Here is a 25925-nt window from a genome sequence, read left to right on the forward strand (position 1 = left end):
AGAAACCTTGAGCCGAAGTGCTCTCGCCTCCAGTTCCACTAGAGGGCAGGGCGAGGCGTGCCCAGCTCGAGCGCATCCTCCAAAGATCTCAAAAGTCCTGGAGGTGTTTTTCTGTCAGCTCTTAAACCCATTTTTAAAATGGGCCCCTCTCCTGGGGCCCTGTAACATAGCCCAATATGCTCTCTGACCACAGGTTTAGGGTCAAAATAAACAAATGGGTCGGTTGCCTGTTTTCATATTGTTTGGTTCCAAATAAGTGAAAACTACTCGGTCCAAGATCAAAAATCTTGGGCAGCTTTCTCAATTTACTTTCCTTAGAAGAGACATTTGGATTTTATTCAGCCAGGTCACTTGTAAATTTCAAAAGTAGAACAAAATCAGGGTGACGGATTTCTAGTCTCATGAGTTAGGTGTCTGTGACCCACCCTCCTTTAACTTGCTTGCTTAATGATCTTGTACCCAGGAGAGTTAGAAGCCTGTGATTTGTACAACAGTGAGTGTGCTATCTCTTGCTGACGATTTTGTAATCATTATTTGTTACTTATTGGATCGTGACATTTCAGCAGCATCATAAAAAGAAACCATCTAAAGTAAATATTCATGATAGACATTTGACATTAATATGATATGACAAAAATAGAGGGTAATTTCACTGCACAGAATTTGCTGTTGGATTATTTTAATTAGCTCAAGCGTTTTACCTAAGGCATTTTTCCATGGTAGTCTGTTAAGCACTGCAGTACTCCACATTAACACTGAATCCACAATTCACTCCCCTGCGAAGACTTACCACTCCATGGCTTACACCTATTGTAGCTTACACTGATTTTTGGTTGCCTTAACTGTGAAAGCCATTGTTCCTATTGTTAAATCGAAAAAGAAACTGGATAAAACCAGCTCTATGCAGAAGAATTGTTACATGCTCCATTCTTAAACCAGTTTGTAATCTCACAAATTCCTAGACTTGGGAGCAGAAAAAACCTTAAAGGATAGCTGATTGAAGCACTTTTCTGATTCTTGAAACTCATCAACATACCCCTACAGAGCCATTTTCCTCTCCTATGCCTGATCATCTTTTCTAACCAAGATGATAGCACCAATTAGACTTCCTGTGTTTTTAAAAGAGAGCATGATTAATACTGTTTAAGCCATAGCAGTAGGGAATGCTTGAACAACAAATTTCAGAAATCCACTTTGTTCTCCCAGCGTTACCTCTGACTGGCTAACCTGACACAAGAGTTTTGTATAGCAGCTCCATCTCATCTAAAGGAAAGGGAACTAAAATATATGTATACCACTTTACATGCAAACACATGCATTTACATAGATGTGTGGATATATATCCACGTATACACATACATACTATATATTATAGTTTATAGATATGGGCATATGTCTCCAAATCCCTCAGAGTATGGGGATCTGATAAAGTGAAGAGAGGTTGTAATTTAAACGCTATAAAGGTATAAGATTATTATACAGAGAAACAAGCAAAAGTACTAACTACCTAGAATGATAGTGATGGTATGAAATGTGTAATGTATAAGTTACCGCTTATTTCTTTAAAAATCAATGCTCTAAAAAAAGCCTCAACTCTCATTTTGTTCTAAATGTTTAATCTACAAAATTAAAAATATCTGATGCAAGAAGTGGTCAGTTATGCACATTGGAGGGGGAATTTGTCAGGCATCTTTAGAGAAAATAGTACAGGTAGGGAAGATTGAGAAAGAATAGTCAGTCACCATGTTCTAATTTTACTTACACTGTGCCTAATTACACAAAGAATGTGAGACACCTTGTTTTAATATCAAATTTGATTGCTGACATTTTTATAAACCTAAATGATAAATATGTGACTTTTTAGGATTTAAAAATAAACTTAGGAAAGGTATTTGTAAGCCCTTCCTCAGATAAAATAAATTATTTTCAAGACTGTTTTGACATTGTTTTCTGCACCAAAGGTTAATAGTTAAGGAATCTTGTCTGGCTGCTAGCAAGAGGTAGTCATTATTTTTTAATTGGATTATTTTAAAAGGCTATATTAGACACAACACTTTATTTTTATAAGCTAACCTACTCTAAGAGAACAACAGGAATATTTTTCTTCTGTTTTCCTTTTTTCTTTCTAGTTCAGTAAAAGTTTTTATTATTTTACCAAGTGCTTTTTTTTTCTTTTTTGCCATTTTTAAATTTTATATAGTGTATCTTTTCTCTTTTTCTTTCAACTGAGGTGACATAGCTTACAATACCACTTGTGATTCGAAGGCTTAGGATCACACATCCTGAGATGCTTGTCCCCACACAACACCTACCACCAAGGCACCCTTGGTCCTCCACCATAGAGTCCCTTATTTTTTTTGTGTTTTTTTTGTTGTTGTTGTTGTTTTTTTATTTATACAAGCACTGGGTACAGTCAGAAGTGCAGGAGGGTGAGAGAATTCACCAGAGCCAGAGCGGGGAGCAGAGCAGGCAGAGGGACCAAAGCACACTGCTGAGGGGAGCAGCGGGTGGCAGGAGAGGTCTGCGCGCCATGTGGGACCCTCCTCCGGTGGCCGGGGAGCAGCCAGGGATTGAACAGGCACCGCAGAGGTTGCGGGCAGCTTTGCAACCCAGCGCTCAACCGCTGCGCCACCGGGGAGGCCCCACCATAGAGTCCCTTGTGCCATCTCCTCCTACCTTCTCTCCTCCTCCCTGTAGCCTCAACTCCACAGTCAGATCTCTAGATTTTATTATTGGTTTAGTTTTGTCTGACCCTTTGTTTCATTTCTCTATATTCCACATATAAGTAAAACAGTCAATATTTGTCTTTCTCCTTTAGACTTATTTTCCTTAGCATAATCCTCTCTAGTTACATCCATGTTATCACAGATGTCAAGAGTTCATCCCTCTCCAACAGCTGAGTAGTATTCCATTGTGACTATACACCACTTTTTTTTTTTTTTTTTTTGCTTCATGCAATGATCCTATGACTCTCAGTCTATTAGTATAATGACTTTCTTTGCTAATTTAATTTTTCTCCTATTGGGTAACTTGCTAAGCGGCAAGTTTAGGGAAATACTGTCTTATTGCAAGAAGTGTCATAAAATGAGTGTCTAGCAACCACCTGCAAGAATTACTGTAAACTCCTTAGCTCTGTGTCTTAGCAGTGTTAAAAGAGTAAAAATTGAAATCAAGAATAAAAATCAAATAGATGGACCTTCCTGGTGGTGCAGGGGTTAAAGTCAAAGCACTATCAAGCTATCAGCCACTGCCAGAGAGCTACCCACAGGGCTCAGCAGACCTCTCCTGTCTCCCCTGCCATTCCCCTCAGCAGTGTATTTCAGTAGATTCACCTTTTCTGCTCCCTACTCTGTCTTTGGTGAGTCCTCTCTCACACTCACACACACACAAACACCTCCGCACCTCTGGCCTACACCCCAGTTCTTGTATGCATAAATAAATAAATAAATAAATAAATAAATAAATAAATCAGATCGACTCAAAAATGAACTACCTGTGTTGGTCGGTTTTAATAACACAATTACTCAAGTACAAGTATTTCACTAGCCCACGATATTCCTACAGTACAGCTTCTACACTTGCTAGTTTTCTAACCATCAGTTGATAAACTGAGCAAAAGTGGGAGAATTTCAAATATACTTACTTAGTTTTTATTGTTTATTTCAAATATGAATGAGTTTCCCCATTCAGCAGTTTCTGAACCTGTGGTGATATTTGGGATCTCTGGTATTTACTACCCATCTTCTAGGCTCGAGGTAAGGTTAAGGGGGGAAGGGAAGGAGAGGGGAGTGTGTACAGGTTGAGGATAAAAAATGGAGGGAGGGAAAGCAAAGTGTGAGTCCCATATCCAAAAATCAACTCCAGATTTCATTACTTTCGTAGAAAACAGATATGCAATATTCTATTTCACAATCACCCCAAGATTTGTTTTGAGAATTTAAAGCACACATTTAAAAGATACTCGATTTAGTTTCCAAACTGGCATAATTCATCTCTGGTCCCAAAACATTTTGTCTGTAATAAATATGGAATAAAGACATAATGAGTAATCAGGGAAATGGTCATCACAAATATTTGTTGTGGGATGAATAAACAATCCCACCTTTGACTTTTCTACTTGCTTCCTATGATCAAAGCAAAACATGAGCTTTTGCTTTCCTGCAATGCAAAGAAGAATTAAGGGATTTTCAAAGGTTTTAAAATGAACTTGCATCTCAAACCACAAAGGGGTTAGCTAGGACAAGTAGATCTGAACCAGAATAAGCCCTGAACATCGCAAAAGTGTTAAATGTTAAGCACTGCCCAGAAGAGATGAAATTTCACAGGCAGGTTTTGAGCCTAGTTAACCATTTAAAATGAAAAGATAACAATGTTGAGGTGGTTGCTTCCACGCACATAGGAAACTTCAACTGAGCTTGTGCTTTGTCTTTTATGATAGCGTATCAGTGCCTGACAAAGTCAAAGTGTTATAATTTCCAACATAGTCTTCAGATATTAATTCAGGGATCAAAGAATCTAGTCGTAATTCTTGGAGAAGACAAGTAGGAGACTGGGTATAATAGCTTGGTGAGTTAAATTGCTACTGACCAGTATCTTCTAATAACTTTGAAAGCCTTGTGATGGGTTGGTTGTCATAAATAGCTGAAACTATCAGAGCCCAGAGCATGTCTACTGTCCCCTGCTGTGTTTGCAGTAATAGCCTTGGCCTCCTCACTCCATTGAAATGTTTTCTCAATTTCACATCAGAAACATTTTCAATCTCCCGTTCCTCTGCTGCACACTGGGGTTTGAGAGTGTTTTGGGAAGGTTGGTATTTCCTCAGACCTCCAAAATGGTCCATTTTGCTCTTAAAAGTATTCTACCCAACCATTTTCAAGATTTGAAATATGTTTTGCAAAGTTTGCATCTTTGCCTAAACTTGTCCCATGTCCTTCCAGGCCCCCTACAGAAATCATCTCTCTTTACTGTGCTTCCTATTGTGAGAAAACGGCACAAAAATGTCATTATAATAAAAAATTAGGGGAGATCCACAGTAAAGAAATTGCCCAAAGCTGTGTGCAAATCCTGAAGCTTAGCTCTGAATATTCATGCAAACAAACCAGAGTCCTAGCGTCCATGCCACACAAAACAGGAAACCCACACCAAAAAGATGGTTTGCGGGCCTCCCTGGTGGTGCAAGGGTTAAAGACAGCGCTGTCAAGCTATCACCAGCCATTGTGGCATTAGTTAGATCCTGTCTGGCCAGGGAGCCACCCACATGGCACAGCAGACCTCTCCTGCCTTGCCCACTGCTCCCCTCAGCAGTGTATTTCAGTGGATCCTCGTGTTCTGCTCCCCATTCGCTCTGGTGAAACCTCTTACACACACACCCGCTTACACCCTAGCTCTTCTATGCATAAATAAATAAATCTTAAAAAAAAAAAAGATGGTTTGCAAGATACGTGATAGAGAAGGGGAATTACAAATTGGCAGGAAGGAGTTTTTGCAACACAACCAAATCGTTCAATCTTTAGGTTAGAGTATTCAACACTACAAATAAAGATCAGGTGGAAAATGAGGTTAACATCATTGACATGTATCTTTAGGCAACTTTATTTTTGCTTCATAAAAGATAATGTTTATGTAGCCTATTTCAGATGATATTAAGAATAATTTAATATTACCAAATATCTTATATGTAGGGGATTAGGATAATGGGGATTCTGGAAAGAAAAAGCAAAAAGTTTTCTCCAGGTCAGGAGCAAATAAGCTGAAGTACAAATTTAGGACTGGCCCAAACCAGTCCCCAATTCAAACAGCTGAATGCAGAATTATTTTCTAAGAAACAGCTACATCAACTACTAGGAATTTTGGTATTCCAAGTGAGCATTTAACAGGAAGTAGACAAAGTAGAAACAGCATCAGGCTCTATGAGGAGAGTAAAGAGAAGTCTCTTTTATTCCAGCTAATAAAAACACCTCTTGGAATGAACATTAGCAGTGATCCCCAAACATTCATTCTTCTCCAGGATCATTAGTCTAAGTTGGTGTTTCTCCAAGTGTGGCCTGGACTACCAGCAGCATTATCTCTTGGGACCTTATTAGAAATGTAAATTCTCAGATCCCACCTAGACCTATTGAGTCAGAAATTCTGGGGGTTGTCCTCCACCATTTGTATTTTAATAAAACTTTCCTTCCCATAATTCTGCGCAGCAGACCTCCCCTGACTCACCCACTGCTCCCCTCAGCAGTGTATTTCAGTCAGTCTACCTGTTCTGTTCCCCATTCTGTCTCTGGTGAATCCTCTCACCTCCCCCTACCACATACCTCTGGCCTGTACCCCAGATCTTGTATGCATAAATAAATAAATATTTTTTTAAAAACGCCTTTCTTCACCATAATTCTGGATGCCTGGAAGCACTGCAGCCATCTTACCCCTTCCTCCCTTCATTCCTCATGAAAAAACCAATACCAAGGATGGCAAAGTAGTGATGAGAGGATGCCAAGTTCTTTAAAACATAATTAAGATAATAAATCAACCAACCCTGGAGCTTGTCTACAACAGGACTTACTTTAATGTGAGATAATAAACAAATTCTATTTTCTGTTACTTGCAGCTAGAAGCATCGTAATTGGTAGAGTCTTAAGAAAAAATGGTTTAGATAAGTAGGTTGATGTGTTGACTACTCCTATAAAAGTTCAAAGTTCAAAGTTTAACATAATATGACATATCCAAATGGAAAATATTAAATTACTTACAATTCTAAAGGCAATGTTTATCAATGGGAAGTGATAAAATATGTCAGAGACTGAACAGGGAAAGTCTGTTTTTTAAATTATTTCCATATTTGTATATAAAGTGAAAAGTTGACTACTAATTTCAGAAGCTCCTTTGATGAGTTTTTCTTATTACTAATTAGGAGTATTTTTAAATTATGTAACTGCACTTTAATCTTCAAAACTAGTTCGATTTTAGAAGTTTACTTTCTGATGTTGTGTGTCCTCAACTTTTTTGTTTAATTCTCCAACTGATGACTCTTGTGACAGAAATTGCTAAAATGAGATAGTTTACACCTTCCTAAAGTATGACAGCCCTTTCCTAACAAACTTAACAAAGATATTTATTACTATGAGAGTCATCAAGTTGTTTCTCTCTTTTTTTTTTTTAAGATTTATTTATTTTTACACAAGAGCTGGGGTACAGGCCAGAGACATGGGGGGTGAGAGGACTCACCAGAAACAGAGTGGGGAACAGAACAGGCAGACAGACTGAAATACACTGCTGAGGGGAGCAGCGGGCAAGACAGGAGAGTTCTGTCCCGCCATGTGGATTTCTCCCTGGCGGGCCGGAAATCGAACTCCTGCTGCAGTGGCTGCGGATTACTTCATAGTTTGCGCCTTAACCCCTGTGCCACCAGGGAGGCCCCAAGTTGTTTCTCTTGTTTGATTTTAGAGCAATTAAAAAGGTATGATGGGGCGGAGGCGAGGAGAGGAAGGATTAGGGTGAAAATAAGGAGGGGTACAATTGTATGGGGAATATAACCAAAATGAAAATGCATACATTGTGCAAAAATGAAAAATGATGTAAGAATTATATAACATAAAATATTTTTAAAAAGTAAAAAATAAATAAAATACAAAGATGAGCTAGGGGAAAAAAAAAAAAGCTATGCAGGTCCACCCTGGTGGAGTTAAGTCTCAGCACGATGAAGCTATCGGCAGCCACTGTAGCACAAGTTCTATCACTGGCCAGGGAGCTGACCCACATGGTGCAGCAGACCTCTCCTGTCTCATCCACTGCCACTGCTCCCCTCAGCAGTGCATTTCAGTAGATATGCCTGTTCTGTCCCCCACTTTGTCTCCGGTGAATCCTCTCACACACACATCCCGCCTGTACCTCTGGTCTACACCCCAGCTCTTGTATACATGAAGAAATAAATCTTTAAAAATAAATAAAAATAAAAAGCTATTTTTAAAAATCAAATTGTCCATTTTTACCAGGAAAAATGTTTGAAAAGATAAAGATGCCAACATTGCACTCTTGATTATAGAAATGATATTGCTTTTAGGGAAATGAGGATCAATTGTCACTGAACAGTGGCCCAAACTACATGCGTTTGGGGTTTTTCAGTTGACAGAGCACTTCCAGATCCATAATTAAAAGTCAACCTCACAGCCATATTAGTTAAGTACACCACATCTTTTAATTGCTTTTTATAGCTGACCAAGTTGGAACTGACACAAATGAAGCTCCTTGCACCAGAACTTCTCACTATTCAATGTCAAAGCCAGGAGTTGAATATCCATTTTGGCCTCAGTTCTCCTAACACTTCCACAATGACCCAGCAGAGACTATATAAGAAGCTGCCCTGTTGTTGAGTTACACTCTATAGTTATCATTTAGTTCTGCTAAATTCTTGCATCTTTTGACTCAGCGGGACACCCTGCAACCTTGATAGCCATGAATTCCTTGCCCTAAGATAACTACCCCATAGCCCATTTGGTGACAGTCAAGGATGTATTCATTAATAAGGACTTGCTTGATTTTAAATCACCCTTGGTCATTGTCTACATTTATTCACTTGTTCTTATGTAACCTTTGGACACCCATCATTGGGGAAATCCTGCTCCAAGCTGAAGTTATTCTAAATTTCTCTGGGTTTATCTTCTCAGAGTTAAAAAACTGCTATAAATGGAGTGTGACCTTATGAGTAAATAACCAGAGGCAGGCATGAGAGATTATTGCATAGGTAAATCCAGGTATGTTCATTAACATGCGTTATTGAAAAATCAACAGAATACATGCTAAGCACATGCTCTAGAATCTGCTACCACTAAAGAGTATTAGGAATACTGATTTTATTTTTCCAAGTGGTAAAATTTTTCTTTGTTCTGAGTCCTTTATATTTACATATTAACCATAGCAGGAGCAAGGGAAAAAATGGGAGATTTCGTTTTTAATGCTAAGACTTCATAATGGCTTTAGACAGTACTACACCTGCTTTGTATTCCATAATTTAAATCAACAATTAGAATTCTCAGTTGTTACCATAAGTTTAATCAGTTAACAGCTACAAAAGAATGAATTAAAGAGATAAGGACATAGATTAGATTATATTCTCCAAGAAAAGACACAGTTTAATGATTTCCTGCATTAGTAAACACTAAACAATGCTACTGGGCATGGGGCAGCTGTGGTTGAAAATAGTCAATTAAGAACCCATGAAACTAAGTCTTCATCACTATCTCCTGGCTTCACCAACAACTCTCCATCTTGTAAATGGTTTAGAGCTCTTGAGAAGGTCTGACAACCCCGGTCAGCTTTGATTTTGAAAATTTGCATCATCAAATAATCTACATCAGACTTTCTCAAGCTGTGACCCCTACCACCTGGGAACTTTTTAGAAATGCAAAATCTGGGGCCCCACACTCCCATCTACTTAATTAGCAACTCTGGAAAGTAGGGCCCTGGATTCGGAGTTTAACTAGTCCTTCTGGTATTTCCAATGCATGCTCAAGTTTGAGCACTGATTTACATGAAATACAATAAAACTTTCAGCTAAAAAATAATTTGTTCATGCTAATAATCCTCAATTCTAAAGAACAGAGTGAAAGTGTATAACAGTATTTGAAACCTGCAACATTCTTAAATCATACAGGGCTTTGAATTTCTTTGAGCAGATAGATATCTATTGGCCCAAAGCCAGTTATTTTAAAGGACCAGGGGAAAGGCCACAAAGACCATACAGAGAACAAACTTCTCCCTCTTAAGTGGCTTTGAGCGTGACCATCAGCATGGCCCTGGAAGGGAAAAGAGCAAAGTTAGAGGGCAGTGGCAGTGGCACAGGCAGAGGAGCCCCAGTTGTGTTCCCAGCTATGAAGTCAGTCTTTGTTTTTGCATTCCAGATCAGGACCTTTGGAACAATGCTTCTTTGACCAGGTGTATCAGACTTTAGCTGCACCAGTTAGAAGGAGGAAGGAAGGAAAGCTTCACAAATAGAAAATGCCATTCTCTTGAAACAGTGTCGTCCTTAGAGAAATAGCTTCATCCCTTTAAAACAAAACAGAAAAGCTATATAATACTTCAGAGGCTCTGAAAGCAAGTACAGAATGTACTTACATAATAAATGTACTTAATACAGTAACTGTATATTGGAGACAGAGCAAAAGGGTAGTTTTTCAATACTAGTGAGTCAGGGTTTTACACTAGTCTTACTATTCAATTGCTTTGAATAATTTAAGTGTAAATTATGCACTTGTTCTATAGGACCAAAAGCTTTTTAAAAGATGTACTTTTAATCCATAACTTGGTGGTAAATATTATAATGAGATTAATTGTACAGGACCCAGTTACAAGGACGCCTTACATTTAAGGATGTTTTTCTAAGGACAGCTTTTTTAAAGAATTTATTCATAGCAAGAACAAAGGAAGAAGAATAAAGGAGTCAAGAGTTTCTGCTAAGAAGAGGATATACATGAGAGGGACAGTTGGGCCCTGGAATATATTACAGCAAAACTCAGGAAAGAAATATAACATAAAGGTGATTGTATCCAGAGACAAGTTAAAGTAACTGTTATAACTGCAAATAACAGATGAGTTTGCAAAAGCTTGATTACATCTTAATGAATTCTTTTTTTTATTTATTTGTTTGTTTATACGTGCACTGGGTACAGTCAGAAGCACGGGAGGGTGAGAGAATTCACCAGAGCCAGAGCGGGGAGCAGAGCAGGCAGAGGGCCCGAGGCACACTGCTGCGGGGAGCAGCGGGAGGCACGAGAGGTCTGCGTGCCATGTGGGACCCTCCTCCGGTGCCGGGGAGCAGCCGGGGATCGAACCCGCGCCGCAGAGGCCGCATCGCAACCCAGCGCTCAACTGCTGCGCCACCAGGGAGGCCCTCTTAATGAATTCTTAAAGACTTTCTATAACGCTGCTCCAGTTTTCTACTGTGTAGTCTTTAACAGCAATAACATGTTCTTTTCTCCATGTGCATTGTGACTCGTTTGGAAGGAGAGTAAATAGTGCATTTAATATTAATTAGACCAATATTAGCGCTATTGTATTTATAAGTAATCCTGCTGCAAATATTCAGTGTTTTGCAAATGTAAACGGGGATAGGGATTAGGGGGATTTGAGTTTTAGGAGTACCAGAACATACCCATCTCCATAGTGCTATTTACTGTAGAATAACACTTCTTTAAAAATTCTTTATTTTTTTAAGATTTATTTATTTATGCATATAAGAACTGGGGTACAGGCCAGAAGGGCAGGGGTTGCGGGGTGAGAGGATTCACCAGAGACAGACTGGGGAACAGAACAGGCAGAGTGACTGAAATACACTGCTGAGGGGAGCAGCGGGAGAGACAGGAAAGGTCTGCTGTCACCTCCCTGGGGTCTGGGATGGAACTCATGCTACAGAGACTGCAATAGTGTCACAGTGCTGTGCTCAACCCCTTGCACCACCAGGGAGGCCTTATAGAATAACACTTTGTTGCTCTTCTTATAACATCCCTCCCAAGCTGAATTTTCTTGGAAACCAATGAAGCATGAGTCACAGGGTCCCTTCACTTGTGTGGCTCCGTTTAAGGCCCTGACAGAGACTCTAGCAATGTTCTCATGATCTCATGGTTTGGTAAAAATTGCGAAAGATATTCTACCTGCAGTTGATTTTAGGAATGCTCTTTTTGCTGACTTTTCCTCCTTCAAGCTTCGTCTATCACATAACATTGACCTGACACTGGGCAAACTTGGAATCTGCCTTAACTGAAGTTGAGATGGGGAAACGTTTAGGTTGTGTTTAAATTTGGTGACTTGTATAAACATGCTTTGCAGTCATGTCTATGTATGGTTAGATTATTGCCAGCTGTCCTGGTGAAGAAATGACATCCAGAAATATTCCTACTACTACTGTAGTAACTCAAGGTCTGAAATTGTAACATGAATGTGTCCTGTGGGTCCCAGTACCTGAAGCATGTAGGTAGCAAAGGGGAAACAGTCAGAAGTTAGACTCTGATATGGAACTCTAGACTCTAATAAACACGTCCATATAAATTAACTGTGCTTGAAGAGTATCTGAATTCTCTTGTGATTATCTCTTTATAGAGAAAAGTACTGTCATGTGAAGAAATGATCAAAGACCCTGTCGTCAAAAGATGTGTGAACAAAACATTTTAGGTGATATCAGATAATTAGTTAGGAAACACTTATTTCTCTGGATTATGTGATCTTGAAATTTGTAATTTCTTACTCTGTTCTAAATGAATATTCACTTTGTCTCTAATATTTATAATTTTATAACCTTTTTTCTTAAAGAAGTTCCCCACATATTTGAATAACTGCCAAAACTTTCAAAAATCTGGAATCCACCTACATTCCTGTTCCAAAAAGGATTTAAAGCGTCTTCCCTGCACAATAGTTATAGTAGTTTTATTTTTAAGCCCTCTATCTTCAATAAATGAAAGAAGATCTGATGTTAAGGAAAGCAGGAAGAAAAGAAATGAAGGGGTGGTAGGGGGAAGGAGAGAGAAAGTGACCCCATCTATGGGATGTCTCAGTAGGGGGTAGTGAATCAGACTTTGGAATCAGACAGACAAACCTGCAGCTGAAAACTCACTGCCGTCACACACGAGCTATGAAACAACTTATATCACCTCTTCAAACTTCAGTTCTCTCATCCATAAAGTAGGGGTCATACCACCAACTTTGCAAAGTTACTGTGAAGATTAAATGGCAACATCTGTAAGGGGCCTTGTGAGTGCCTGGCTCATGGAAGGCATTTAATGCAAATTTTATTTATTTTTTTTTTTAAATAGAGGCATGTTTTTTTTTTTTTATTTATTTATTTGTTTGTTTGTTTTGTCCATACATGCACTGGGTACAGTCAGAAGCGCGGGAGGGTGAGAGAATTCACCAGAGCCAGAGCGGGGAGCAGAGCAGGCAGAAGGACCGAAGTACACTGCTGAGGGGAGCAGCGGGCGGCAGGAGAGGTCTGTGCACCATGTGGGACCCTCCTCTGGTGGCCGGGGAGCAGCTGGGGATCGAACCGGCGCCGCAGAGGCCGCGAGCAGCTTCGCAACCCAGCGCTCAACCGCTGCGCCACCGGGGAGGCCCTAATGCAAATTTTAAATTCCTTATTCTTTTATTTTTTCTTCTTACTGGGCTCTACTCAGGCTGATATGACAAAGGTCCAGAGCTCAAACTGAAGCCAATCTGCTCTCTGTCAAGATTAAAAACAAATTTGAATATAGTCCTGACCCACATGCAAAGAACAAAGGGGCCTAGAAGCAGCAATGCAGTAGAACTTTTAGCTACAGCAGCATAAATGTCCTCATTGTTGAATGCATAGCTCAAGTTGTATTTCTTAAAATAGACTCACTAGTATGTTGCCTTTAAGATGAGCAGGAAAGAAAGAATCCCTGCATCTTTCCTGTTCTCTTTACAGCCAATTATGTGCAGCACAACTGATATGGGAAATTCATTTCTTTTTCTGCGAAGGCATAGAACTGTCTGTACAATGTGAGAAAATATGTTTTCCATTCTGAACAAAAGTTAGCAAATAAAACATAGCAGACAAAGAAGTGGAATAGAATGGACAATTTAGGGAGCCGCATAAAAAACTACACTGTTTTTCACCAAAAAAAGGGTCTTATATTTGAGTTCACATGTTTATTCAAAGACAAAGGTTTGGGGGTTCATCCATTCACCAACTTCTGTGTTTCAAAGGCATCTGGGCATAGTAGATTAGGAAAGCTTTTAGAAGCAGAAGATGGGATTAGGAGTATCTCAGATGTCAGTTCAGACAGGGCCCAGGTGTCTCCCAGGCTTGTCTGACATTCCTCAGCTGTGATGATGCAGACAAAAAGAATGGAGCATAAATAAGGAGCCCATTGTGGGCATTAAATGGGGGCAGGAATAGATGAAGGTAAAAGAGGCTTGATGATATTAAGCGGGAAAACACAGTGCCACAAAATAACCTGAAATTTCTGTGTCTCTGTGCATCAACGACTTCATTAGGATACACAGCCCCAAACTTAAGATGGTTTGACTTGATTTTTCAGCTGATGGTGTGACATAAGATTTTTCGACTTTAGGATGGTCTGAAAGCCATAAGTATTTCGTAGGAATCACGACGTGATACCCTTTAGTACGATGGTGGGTAGCTGCAGCCAGTGGCAGCTCCTAGTCAGCATTTTCGATTTACTCTATTTTCAACTTAACTATAGGCATAATGGGAAGTAACCCCATTCTAAGTCAAGGAAGTTCTTCCCATTCTCCCAATAAACCCCTCATAAATTGAAAATAATGTAAGTTGAAAATGCATTTACTGGGCCTCCCTGGTGATGCATGGGGTTAAGACACAACCTATGAAGCTATCTGCAGCCACTTCAGCACGAGTTTGATCCCTGGCCAGGGAGCTACCCACATGGCACAGCAGACCTCTCCTGGCTCGCCCGCTGCTCCTTTTAGCAGCATATTTCAGTAGATCCTCCTGTTCTTCTCCCCACTCCATCTCTGGTGAATCCTCTCATCCCCACACCTCTGGCCTGTACCCCAGTTCTTGTATGCATAAATAAATAAATCTTCAAAAAAATGTATTTACTATCCCTATCCTACCAAACAGCCTAGCTTAGCCTAGCCTCCTTAAGTGTGCTCAAAACACTTATATTCACCTACCGCTGGGCAAAATCATCTCACACAAAGCCTGGTTTATAATTAAGTGTTGCATATCTCAAAAGCAGAAGGCAAAAATTGGCGTTTTGTAGAGATGAGGGAATGTAAAAACACGATATCCACACCAGCACAGTCCTCGTGGGTGAGGGTGGAGGGAGAGAGAAACAGGCTGATTGATTGGAGGGATATTTAGGGGTAGAATTAAAAGGACTTGTAATAGATTCGATATTGACTGAGGGAGTAGAAAGTGCTAAAGATGACTCTGAGGCCCCTGTCTAAAGAGGAGGATGGATGCAAGTAAGAAGACAGGTTGCGGGAGAGGGAAGTCCATGAGAGTGGGTAATGATGAGACATTCATCTTCGTGCAAGCTCTCAGGTATAACTCTCGACATCTTATAAGTAATGGAGCACCACAGACTGAATGTTTGTGTCCCCCCAAAATTCATCTGTTGAAATTCTAACCCCCACTCTGATAGTATTAGGAGGGGATGCTTGATGACTTATTAGGTTATAAGGATATAGCCTCATAAGTGGCATTTGTGCCATGACCAAAGAAGAATCTGGAAGACTCTCTGGTCACTTTCCACCATGTAAGGGCACAACCAAAAAATGTAAGGGTCTCCCACGAGGAAGTGGGCTCTCACCAAACATCAAATCTGCTGACCCCTTGATCTTGGACTTTCAGCCTCCAAAACTAGGAGGAATAAATTTCTGTTGTCTCTAAGCCACTAGGCCTATGGTATTTGTTATAGCCGCGCAAGCAGACTCAGACATGGAGAAAATTTAAAGGCTTTTTTGGGGTAAATATATAGCTCTTAAAATTTTTTTTCTCCCTTCAGATATAGGAGACTGTTATAATTACTGTGATAAAATAGTTCAACTTTTAATGTCATATTTAATAGTTAGGAATATTAAGATTCAATCTCATATTATCACAGCAATTTAACTGTCAATGTTACCTATGTATAATTACACAAGTTCTTCCACAGGATCTCTGCCCACTATCTTAGATTCCATAGGGATCATTTTTCCCTCCTGCCTCTGAAGCATTAAAGTCTTTTCTCTACCCAAGCCCAAGGACACAGAGCAAACATCTTTAGTTCTCCCCTGAGCTGTCACTTGAACTATCAATACCATTTCATGACTTTTTAAAGAGGCCTTTAAAAAGAGATAACTTTGGTTTACTCTCAAAATATAACCAGCTCACTTACTTTAAGGATGTGAAAATTCTATTTCTTAAGCCACGCTGTAGTGGAATTTCTATCCTTTTACCTAGAGAAGAAAACCTGCATCAGCAACCCAAAAAACCCTTATGTAATGTTCCAAATCTCGAAAGAGTTTTTGTGGGGGTGATGTAGCACGTGGGAATCTTTACTTTTCATATTGTTATTCAGAGCAGATACAAGAGCCAAAATGAAGATCTAAGCTTCTAAGGTTCTGATTAAATTCAAGAATGTATCTAACAACCCAGTTTGGAAGTTAGCATTCATTAAGTAACAAAGCAGGAATAAAAATTCAGTGATCCTGTCTGCACTAGAAACCTTTTCTTAAACCATTGAAGAAAAACTTTGGAACAGCCTCCTAAACAAAATTTGGTTCGAATCCTTAATTAAAATACAGCTTCTGTAGAGGTTCCCTGGCCCCCAAAGACCATGCTCCTCATTTTAAGCAGATTAGTCAGAGCAGATCTTGAGCCAAATATACCTGCTATGACCACAGGCTTTGCCTCATATTATAAATGTTTGTATATAGCTCTTTCTACCCATTGAGACTTTAAGTATCACAGAGGGGCTACACTCCACCTAATTCATTTTACGCTCTCATCACCTATAAAAATGCTTCACACACAACAGATGTGAAAAAAAACTTGCTTAATAATTGAAGGGTGGGCCTCCCTGGTGGTGCAAGGAGTTAAGACTCAGCATTATGAAACTATGCAGCCACTGCAGTTTGGGTTCGATCCCTGGCCAGGGAGCTGACCCAAATGGCGCAGCAGACCTCTCCTGCCTCACCTGCTGCTCTCCTCAGTAGTGTATTTCAGTCAATCTGCCTGTTCTGTTTCCCACTCTGCCTCTGGTGAATCCTCTCACCCCCCCCCCCACACACCTCTGATTTGCACCCCAGTTCTTGCATAAATAAATAAGTCTTTAAAAAAAATAATCCAAGGGATTCTACAAAACAAGATGACAAAGCACAGTTCTATTAACACTGCATTCAGGCCTGTTCAGGTCAACGTTTGTGTCCTTATTTATATAAGGAAATCAGTGGTAACATAATTGTACTTTCAGATAAGGAAAATACAGAAGGAATTAAAAAAAAACTGTGGCTTAATTTTGTTGGAAGACAATATGATACCAGTTCAAGGGTCTAATGGTATCATCGTCCAACAAAATTATAGATGGCTATTATCCATGCCCCAACTCCAAAGGCCACCCTCTCTCCACTGTTTAATAGGCAAGACATGTCAGGTCAACAGATGGAATTTCTTGTTCAGAAATCTTTCTATTCAAGAAACAAGGTACTGTAGGCACAGATCATCCACAATTCTTGCCTATTAAATTAGCCATACTGCATTTATCTGATCCCTCATTGAAGGACTCATAAAAGAAGAGATTTCAGTGGATGAGGCAGATGAAGGGCAGTATAAGCTGAGGGACAAGAGCTCAAAATACAGTCATGCGTCATTTAGTTTTGCTTATCATTGGGAATGGATTGCAAGAAATGCATCACTACACATCTTCCTCGTGTGAATGTCACAGGATGGAATTACACAAACCAGAGGGTATAGCCCTCAACACACCTAGGCCGTATAATATACACTATTGGTATTGCTGTCGCACATGCAATATGCAGTTGACCCAAACATTGCTCAGTCAGTGACTGATGGAGGCTTCTCTGCCTCCATCTTTCATTAAGGGGCATTCCTTGTTTAACTTACAGGCCTCCCACTCTGGATCCAGCCCGCAGAGTCCTTTCCTCTTTGCACAGTGCATATATTGCCCTTTTCTACATCTCTGCTAAGACGCACGTATATATTGGAAAGAGTTGCAGAATCAGTTGAGCCAAATTTTAATCCTCACACTGATTCCAATGATCTTGTGACCTTGGGCAAATCTCCTAACCACCGAGACTGGTTCTCTATCTGTAAAATAAATTACACAATTTCCCCTAGTTCTCACCAGCCTCTGCTTACTAAAGATAATACTATTTTCATCATCACTTACCCTCACCCACATAACAGCATCTCAGCCTCCCAACCTCAGAACTCCCCAACCTCCACATTCATTCATTCAGTTATATAAATTTATATCCTACTATGAACCTCATCACTGTGCTTGACACTGGGGCTAAGCAGTCGTGTTCCTGCATTCAAGTAAAATAAAATTGTCTTAAAAAAAGATGATTCTGACTATCAGGAACTTGGATTGTAGAGAAACGAGCAACATGGCACACCCAAGCGAGAGGAGATGGTAGGTGAAGAGGAAAATTCAGGAACTGTTTCAGAAGTAGTTTGACTGCACTTATTATGGGATTGCAAAAGAGAGTGAGAAAGAGAAAAAAAATGTTCAAAGTGACACTCAAGTTTGTGGTTTGAACTGCTAAGTTGATTAATGGATCTGGGGAGAAGCAAGCTTGGGGGTAGGACTTGTGAGTTCTCTTCGGACACACAGCCCACAACATCTACAAGCTATGAGGATGGAGATGTCAAATAGGCAATTAGACAGACAAGGTTGATGTGTAGAGAGTTTTCAGCAGACCAGTGACGTCTGAAGTCAGGCTAATGGAGGAACTCACCAAGGGACAGAGTAAACTGTCCTGAGGACCTCACAAACTACCTTATTATTTGGTACTGGCAGTTGTGAATAATGTCTACCCTCATGGTGCTGAACCTGAAGAGCAGTATTTCCCTGGAGATTTATAGGACTTTTCGTTTTCTGTAGACTTCACTGGGCTGAAGCGAGGTTTCATTGTACCCAGAAGTGGAGCAAATTCTCCCTTCTCCAGTCAGTGCCTCATCAGATTACCCAAGTCACAGAGCAGGCTCTGGCACACCAGTGCTCAGAAGAATAATGTCTGTAAGTCCCATTCTACTCCCATGAGTCCAGATACCAACATTTGAGCCAGATCTTGGCTGTTCCCATCAAACCAAAAGAAATTAACTGCATGCATTCTGCATACCTGCCCAAACTCACCTGAGATCCTCATTAGACTCAGGCTGAGTTCCCACCACTGCCTACACCACCATCACCACCACTGCTTCACAGTTTGAATAATAGTAATCGAAGGTTTAGATACTAATTATGAAGTTTCATCACCAGATTTTCCCATCTTCTTCATCTAATGAATGGCTTTCCTAGTTAGGAACTTGACTTTGTGAAATGCCTACTATAATAAGAGTCTAGAAATACAAAGGGTGAGACATCTGTTCTCAATTTGATTAAGTAGCTGGTTCGCCCATTGATTGACACATCACAATAGGAACAATAAAAGCAAAAAGAACCAAACAAACCAACCCTTGGGTCAAATCTTCATGCCTGTATGACACCAACAAAAGGGGAAGAACCATAGGAAATGTTTTAACAGGGAAGTATCTGTGGACAATGCAATTATGGCAATGACTGTGATTGGGACATGGGGGGACCCTATGGACTCATCACGAGATGGGCAGAGGCAAGAGAGGAGGTGTGTTTCATAGCCAATCTGCCTGTGGCAGGGTCACTCCTACACCAGCCTGTGCCAGGCTTCAAAGAACAAGATAGCACCAGCCTATTGTGTATAGACATGTAGAAAATGGCTTACTAAGCACCAAGTAGTAAGGGGACCAATTAGGAGCAGACAGAATGTTGTGGAAAAGGAAGGGCCGTGCTTCACTCTTCCCGTCAGAAGTTTTATACTGATCCCATTTAACCTGAGTCTTGAAGGATGTATACAGTCGCCAGGTGGACTAATTATAAGGAGAGAATTCTAGGCTAAGGGAGGCACATATTTGAAAGCACAGCAGTGGAGAAGCAGATGGGGGGCCTGGGATGATATTCTCCAAGTACATAGAACACAACACTGGTGGGACCCAGTGGTGCTAGATGGGGTGGGAGATGATTTTAGGTGGCATGCCAATCCTACATTAAATAACAAGGACTCACTTGGAATGAAAAAATTGTCTATTTTTTAATTCCTTTCCATTCTTGCTCAGGAGAATTTATGAGTTGGCTACTAGGATGTTCATCTCTTTAAAGCTAATCTTCCTTTTCAACAACCCAAACAGGTTCAGGCTCAGAGGTTTCAAAGATAGCAGTATATACTTAGAATTGAATCTTACTTTTCCTTCATTATCATTAAGTTTGTCTTCTATTTATTGCAAGAGACAATCGTTTTCCATTTATAGCAGTGATACGAAATTTTCTAAAACTTAAGTTTAAAAAGTGATTTGAATGCAAATACAGAAAAATATTAAGGAGCTCATCACACAAGTGATAAACACAGTAAGAATTATGGCAGTGGCATGTGAATATCTAAGTGCTAGAAACACTCTCCAGGAGAAAGGCTTTTTAGTTAGCTGTGTTGTTATCACTTGCTTGTTCAGAGATCAAGTTTAAAGCCAGGAAGACAGTTTCAAATCTTTCTTCAGTACTTTCTAGCTGGGTGGCCTTGGACAAGATTTCCAATCTTGTCTCTAAATCTTACTTCCTTCACGTTTCTAAGGAGGATCCATTTTACAGGAACAAAAAGATCAGAAACAACACATGCAAGTTCTAAAATTATTTTTAACCTCCTTTATAACTTTCCAACAAGCTTTCCAAGGTTAACCAGGATTGACTCTGACCCATTTTCTCTTCTTGAGACATTATATCTGCAGAGCTGTAATTGCTTTCAGAAAGGAATCAAATATGTTATTTGTCTTCCTTTTGCCATTAATTTATGAGGAAGTTAAAAATCCAACACAGTGCTCACAGCTGCTCCCTGGCCTTCCCAAATGATTGTAAACTGGGGAGGAGACCACCCACCAAGTCAAGTCAGAGGATCCATGTTGAATTCTGATGCTCTTCTGAATGCATTTTGTAATATTTAAAACATTAAAAAATATAATCTTTACAAACAATATAGACACATTTGTAAAAATCTGCAATATTGAGAAAAGGAAAAAAGATCACCAAATGTACATTCCACAGTTTCAACCCTATTCTTTTCAGTGACTTCCTCTCCTCATTGCTCACTGCTCCACCCCCAACCCCCATGAGGGCTGAAGAAGTACCTGAACTTGGACTGAGAGTAAGGCAGACAACTCAGAGCATCCCCACCTGGGTCTTGACGGTCTGCTTCAAAAGCAAACACGTGCTGAGACTTGAAAATGAAGAGATTTCCTTGTGATCCTGACATCTTCCCGAAGAGTTCAACTCTACCAGCCCAACTCCCTGAGTGAGAGTCTGTTTGAATTTCCAGCTCTTATCAAACCATTCAAGCATATCATTACAGCAGTTTCCTCTCCAATAGCAGTAATGATTTTTATATTCCAAATTACGCATCAACTTTTTGGGAAACCTGTCATTAGAGGATTTTCTGTCCCTTGACCTCTGCTTTTACTTTCCGCAAGTGTTTTAGTAAGTAGGTCATCTCATACAAATACAGGACACAGCTAATATCTCCCACACAGTTATTCTGTTCTGGTTACAAACATGATGTGCAAGCAATGTGTGACTTTGAATCTTTTTACCATTGTCACGCTTACCTCAGAAGGACTCACCAGATTTAAATGGATCAGATACGTTAAATGGATCAGAGATGGTGATTTCTTCTAACAATTGGTATAATTCAGAAAGGCAGTATTTAGAAATGCCTTGTTCATAATTATAAGGGATAGAATCATATAAATCTAAACAATAAAATGAATGCATGATTTCAAATAAGAACTGATCTGACATTTTAGCAGTTTTTTTTTTTTAATGCTCACATTCCCACATGCTAGAGTCTACTGCTAGAAATCCTAACTTTTGATTGGCTAAAAAAGATTGAAAACTACAATGTCCTACCCTCACCCCTCCACCAAAAAAAAAAAACAAACTACCTCTGAATGATCTTCAGAGCTCATTAAGGATATTCTAAGGCTATTCAATAGGTACAGTCCACAAAAGGTTTTTTACTTTGCAAGTCCTCGTGATGTTAACATACCCGTAAGCACATACAATCAAACCAGTGTATTTCCAGGACCTGTTACTTTGTCAAGATATCAGTAGTCTTAAAATTTGTATTTGAGGCACTGAAAAATGGTCAAGGAATCCACATTTGAATGCGGATAGAGCAGGTTAGCTATTCAGAAGAAATAAAAGCACATGGTTTTATTATAGAACTTCAGCTTAATCACAGAATTCAAATAAATTCTTACATGCCTGCTTGTTCCTGATTGCTAAGTCTGAACAGCTGCAAGCAAGAGCGACCGGTGCCTATAAACATGTCAACTAGCAGAGAAGAGCTCACCAAGTGACTGCAGAGCAACACCCAAAAGCAAATATCCATTAACCTTAAGACAGCACAAACAAAATGATACCTGTTCTTCGGCTCTTTGGCTTCTCAGCATCGATAAATATTTCCTAATAGCATGGAGAGGATATTTTTTGAAATAAGTGAATCTAGACTGAGGCAACAGATTATCCATGGTGCGGAAAGCAGAACGGCCTTGTCTGCCCCTCCCTTCAGCAACCAAGTGAAATCTAGAAGCTTCACAGTTCCCGAATGATTAGATTTGCTTGTAGCACGACTACTCTTCTGCAAACAAAGATCTTCTTCTTCCTGCTTCCTGTTTTGAGTAGAGTTTTTGGTGAGACCAGACCGCCAAGTATGAGCACGGTCCAAAAGCCTCCAGAAATGCAATGCCCGAAGGGCAGTAGAAGCCAGGAGGTATTTTGGGGCTGGTCCACAGAATGCAAATTGCTTTAGTAGTAGTGATGTGACTGTCCTATTTCTAGCAACAGTGTTCTGTTGCAAGCTATGTTAATATTAGCTAGCTGATGACTTTCCACACCCACAGATTCTCAGGAGGTTTAATCTTAATTCTTCTGACAGCTTTCTAGCTCTTAAAGAGGACAGGACATGTGGCTTTTCCTGTTTCCTCCTAGATTTCTTATCCTCTTGAACACACGCAGACCACGCTGGGCTGCATCTTGCTCTGAGGTGTTGATTCACTCAGTCTTGAGAAGCATTGTTTCAGGGAGCTTCTAAAAAAATGTACAAATTACCTCTTCATTGTTATCAAGGAGTTCAGTGTCAGCACTAAAAGCGTTTGGTTTACACTGTCATGCATTATGCAATATGCCCAGCAACCAGATCCTTTACATTAATTGAACAACAGCTGCAAACAGATTCTGTTCTGAGTTAAAAGGCTTCTCTCCTGAATCCTTATCTCAAATCCACAGGCTGAATCCAGAAACATTACATTTCCTCCGGCTTTTTTCTAAGTGTATAGGAGAAAAAACCGTTACACATTTACTTTCTAGCTATTATAAAAAGGATTCATCTTTAAAAAAAGAAAGAACATAAGAGGTCTGTGGTCTTAGAGGACCTGAAATCATAAAATTTAAAAGTTCAATATTTTCTTAATATACTGTAGAAGTTACAGGGTTTTTTGAACAAAGTCCCCAAGTATGCTTTGTATTTTATTAGCCCTTTTAACTCGGCAGTAGTTGGTTCATTTGATGTAAGCTTTAGCCACTTCTGTGAAGGGCTATCATGTAGAGTCTAGGCCAGACATCAGCCAGAAATCCTGAGGTCCAGGGATTTGCTTTCAAGGGAAAGAGAGGGCTGGTCTTTTCCCCTGGAGAGTGGGAGCTGCAGGTTGGGGCGAAGCGGACAGGTGGAGCTGAGGAACCCAAGTGGCAGCCGAGCCCTTGCCCAGAAAGCCTCTTTGCTCTCCAGACTGGGCCACAGTCTTCAGGGAACAACTTGACAGGCCGGATGTAGGCTGTACTGTGAGCAGCACGGCCATCTGTGGTGCTGGCTAGGGGCCCACTTGCAAGGTGATCTTCCAGCCTTCCCCAGCCAGGTAGGCAATTCCAAGAAATCATTTACATAATGTTCCTGGGCCTGGCTCCTTGGAGGAGGCCCTGTCCTCCTGTCCCCTCTTCAGGCCCACTGCTGCTTTGCTGGAGCAGAGGCCCTCTCGTCCTCAGTTCTCCGCTGCAGGAGGGAGACTGCTGACTCTAATGAGGCCAGAGAGGAGCACCGTGCTGGCAAGCCCCGGCATGCTAGGGCACGGCGCTACGTGCTCCCTGCCAACTCAGCCCAGAGAAACAAGAAGGCTGGAAACCTGGAGAGCCGGCCACTTGAGGCCCTGGAAAGAGGGATGCACTGGGGATATCGGGGGTCAGCAAAGGTGTCATTTATACACACCCTCGAGGAATCCACAAGCTTCCCTTTTGCTGCTGCTGCTTTTTTTTTAAATATCCAAGCGTTCAGAGGTGGCTCTTCCTGTGGGCAGAAGCTGGCAGCCTGCCAAACACCCAGAGCATTGCTGGCGATCAAAGCCTTTTCCCAAAGGATCAACACAAAGCAACTTCATTTCAAATGGTTGTTTCATCACCACCTTTTCCTGGGTTGCAGAGAGAAATGAAAAGAGATGGGGAGGGGGAAAAAAGAAAAAACCCAAACTCAAAACTCTCCTGATGAGATTGAGCAGAAAAAGAAAAACCGGTGAAACAAATCTAGCTAATCTCCCTTGAATTATATAAATCATTTCTAATATGATTTATATTTGTATTTATGTTTATATTATATAATATGATTTAGATTTATATATAATGTACATTTATATAAAAATATAAATCATATCTAATTTATTGGGCCTTGGGGCCCAGCACTGTACTGAGTTCTTTTATATACTTTAGCTCATGTGATCCCATAACTCTTGCGTGGCTACTGAGGCTCAGAAAGGGCAAACCACTTGCCAAGGTCACACAGCTGCAAAGCAGAGGAGAGGTTCCAACCAGAGAGACAGACACCAGAGTCTCCATTCCCAGCCAGGACAGCCTTATAGCCTACATCCAGAAATGAATTCCTGAGGACCCAAAGAAGGAAAAATATGGAGTTGCTTCCTTAAAGAGAAATACCAGTAGAGACAGAAAAGAATTTGCAGACTAAGATGAATAGATTAGAGGCCAGGTGCATCTTGATGACAAATCACGCATCTTCCTAGCCTAGATTCTCTATCTATAAGATTAATGCTCATTACTTACCTCTTAGAGGTTCCTTTATGACATGATCGCTGCAATTTTGAAAAGAGGTTGTATTAGTAGATACAGGTTTTCTGCTTCCTCAATTTTGAAATCTGAAAATATCCATTAAAGAGACTGTGATCTCCAGTTCCCTTTGACATAGGTTGTGAGGACCCATTTCACTCAAGATTTAATGCCAATACAATGGGCGGTTTTACACTCTGTTTTTTTGGTGAGAGTCAGTAGTCCCTTTGTGTTCTCAGTCCATACTCCGCTCTGCTGTCTCAGGCTCAAGGGGTACCGTTTTGACTGTCCCTGACTCAGTTGCCTTGGTGGAAGGCAGTTGACCAGCGTCCTGGTGGCAACAATGTACATTTGCAAGAACCTGAGCATACAATGCATCTGCCCTGAGCCATAAGAGGTTGATTCTGCCCCTGCTGAGTAGCCCCATCAAGAGTGGAAGGGATCACTGTTATTTGTATAATTCATGACCACCCTTGTCCGTTATTCAATAGAAAAGTAACTACAGAAAACCCACAAGAGTCACAGATCAAGGTTGAACCCCACCACGAAAGGATATTCCTGTGTTCTCTTTGGCTTCTAAGAATTATCTGCTTTTATACAAATAGCTAAAAATATGGGAAATCTCAGGGTTTTTTTTCTTTGAAGAGCAATATAAAGAGGCAAAACCAAAGCCAGAAAAAGAGTGACAAGTGGGTGAAGAGAGGCATATTTCACAGTTTAATAATTTTCAAAGGTTGCAGGAGATAGGATGAAAATGTGGGTTTGTGAAGCCATCTAACGTGCACACAGTAGGTATTTTGTTACGGTATGTCAACGGATACTTACTAAAGGGGAAAGGCAAGCAGATAAAAAAAATGGGGCCCAGATATCAAATTCAGGATGAAAATCAGGCAAGGAAAAAAGAAAAATGTGTCTCCAGGATACCTTTGAGTTGATGGGTTTCCAAATTGCACCTCGACAAAAAGGGCAGCCCCCTGCAAGCCCCCTTCTCGTTCTTCTTCCAATCAGTGCTGAGAGTTTTCATCAGGAAAATGACTCCATTTTCTGGGAATTAAT

At 40.3% G+C, this 25925-nt stretch overlaps 1 protein-coding gene across 3 annotated transcripts in view; it reads right to left on the reverse strand.

Moving 5' to 3' along the window:
* ATP2C1 (ATPase secretory pathway Ca2+ transporting 1) overlaps nt 1-22600 on the reverse strand; it is a 105488-nt gene extending 82888 nt beyond the window's left edge. For all 3 annotated transcript variants that reach the window (XR_008549547.1, XM_054689080.1, XM_037524400.2), the window contains exon 1: nt 22187-22600. Coding sequence is in view for 2 of the 3 variants with exons in the window: in XM_054689080.1 (XP_054545055.1) it covers nt 22187-22294 (108 nt within the window). In the remaining variant the exon portion in view is untranslated. The remainder of the gene's footprint in view (nt 1-22186) is intronic.
* Between the last annotated feature and the right edge of the window lie 3325 nt (nt 22601-25925).

This window comes from Talpa occidentalis, unplaced genomic scaffold (assembly GCF_014898055.3).
Source record: "Talpa occidentalis isolate TD23 unplaced genomic scaffold, MPIMG_talOcc4v2.1 talOcc4.10, whole genome shotgun sequence".
NCBI classification, from domain to species: Eukaryota; Metazoa; Chordata; class Mammalia; order Eulipotyphla; family Talpidae; genus Talpa; species Talpa occidentalis.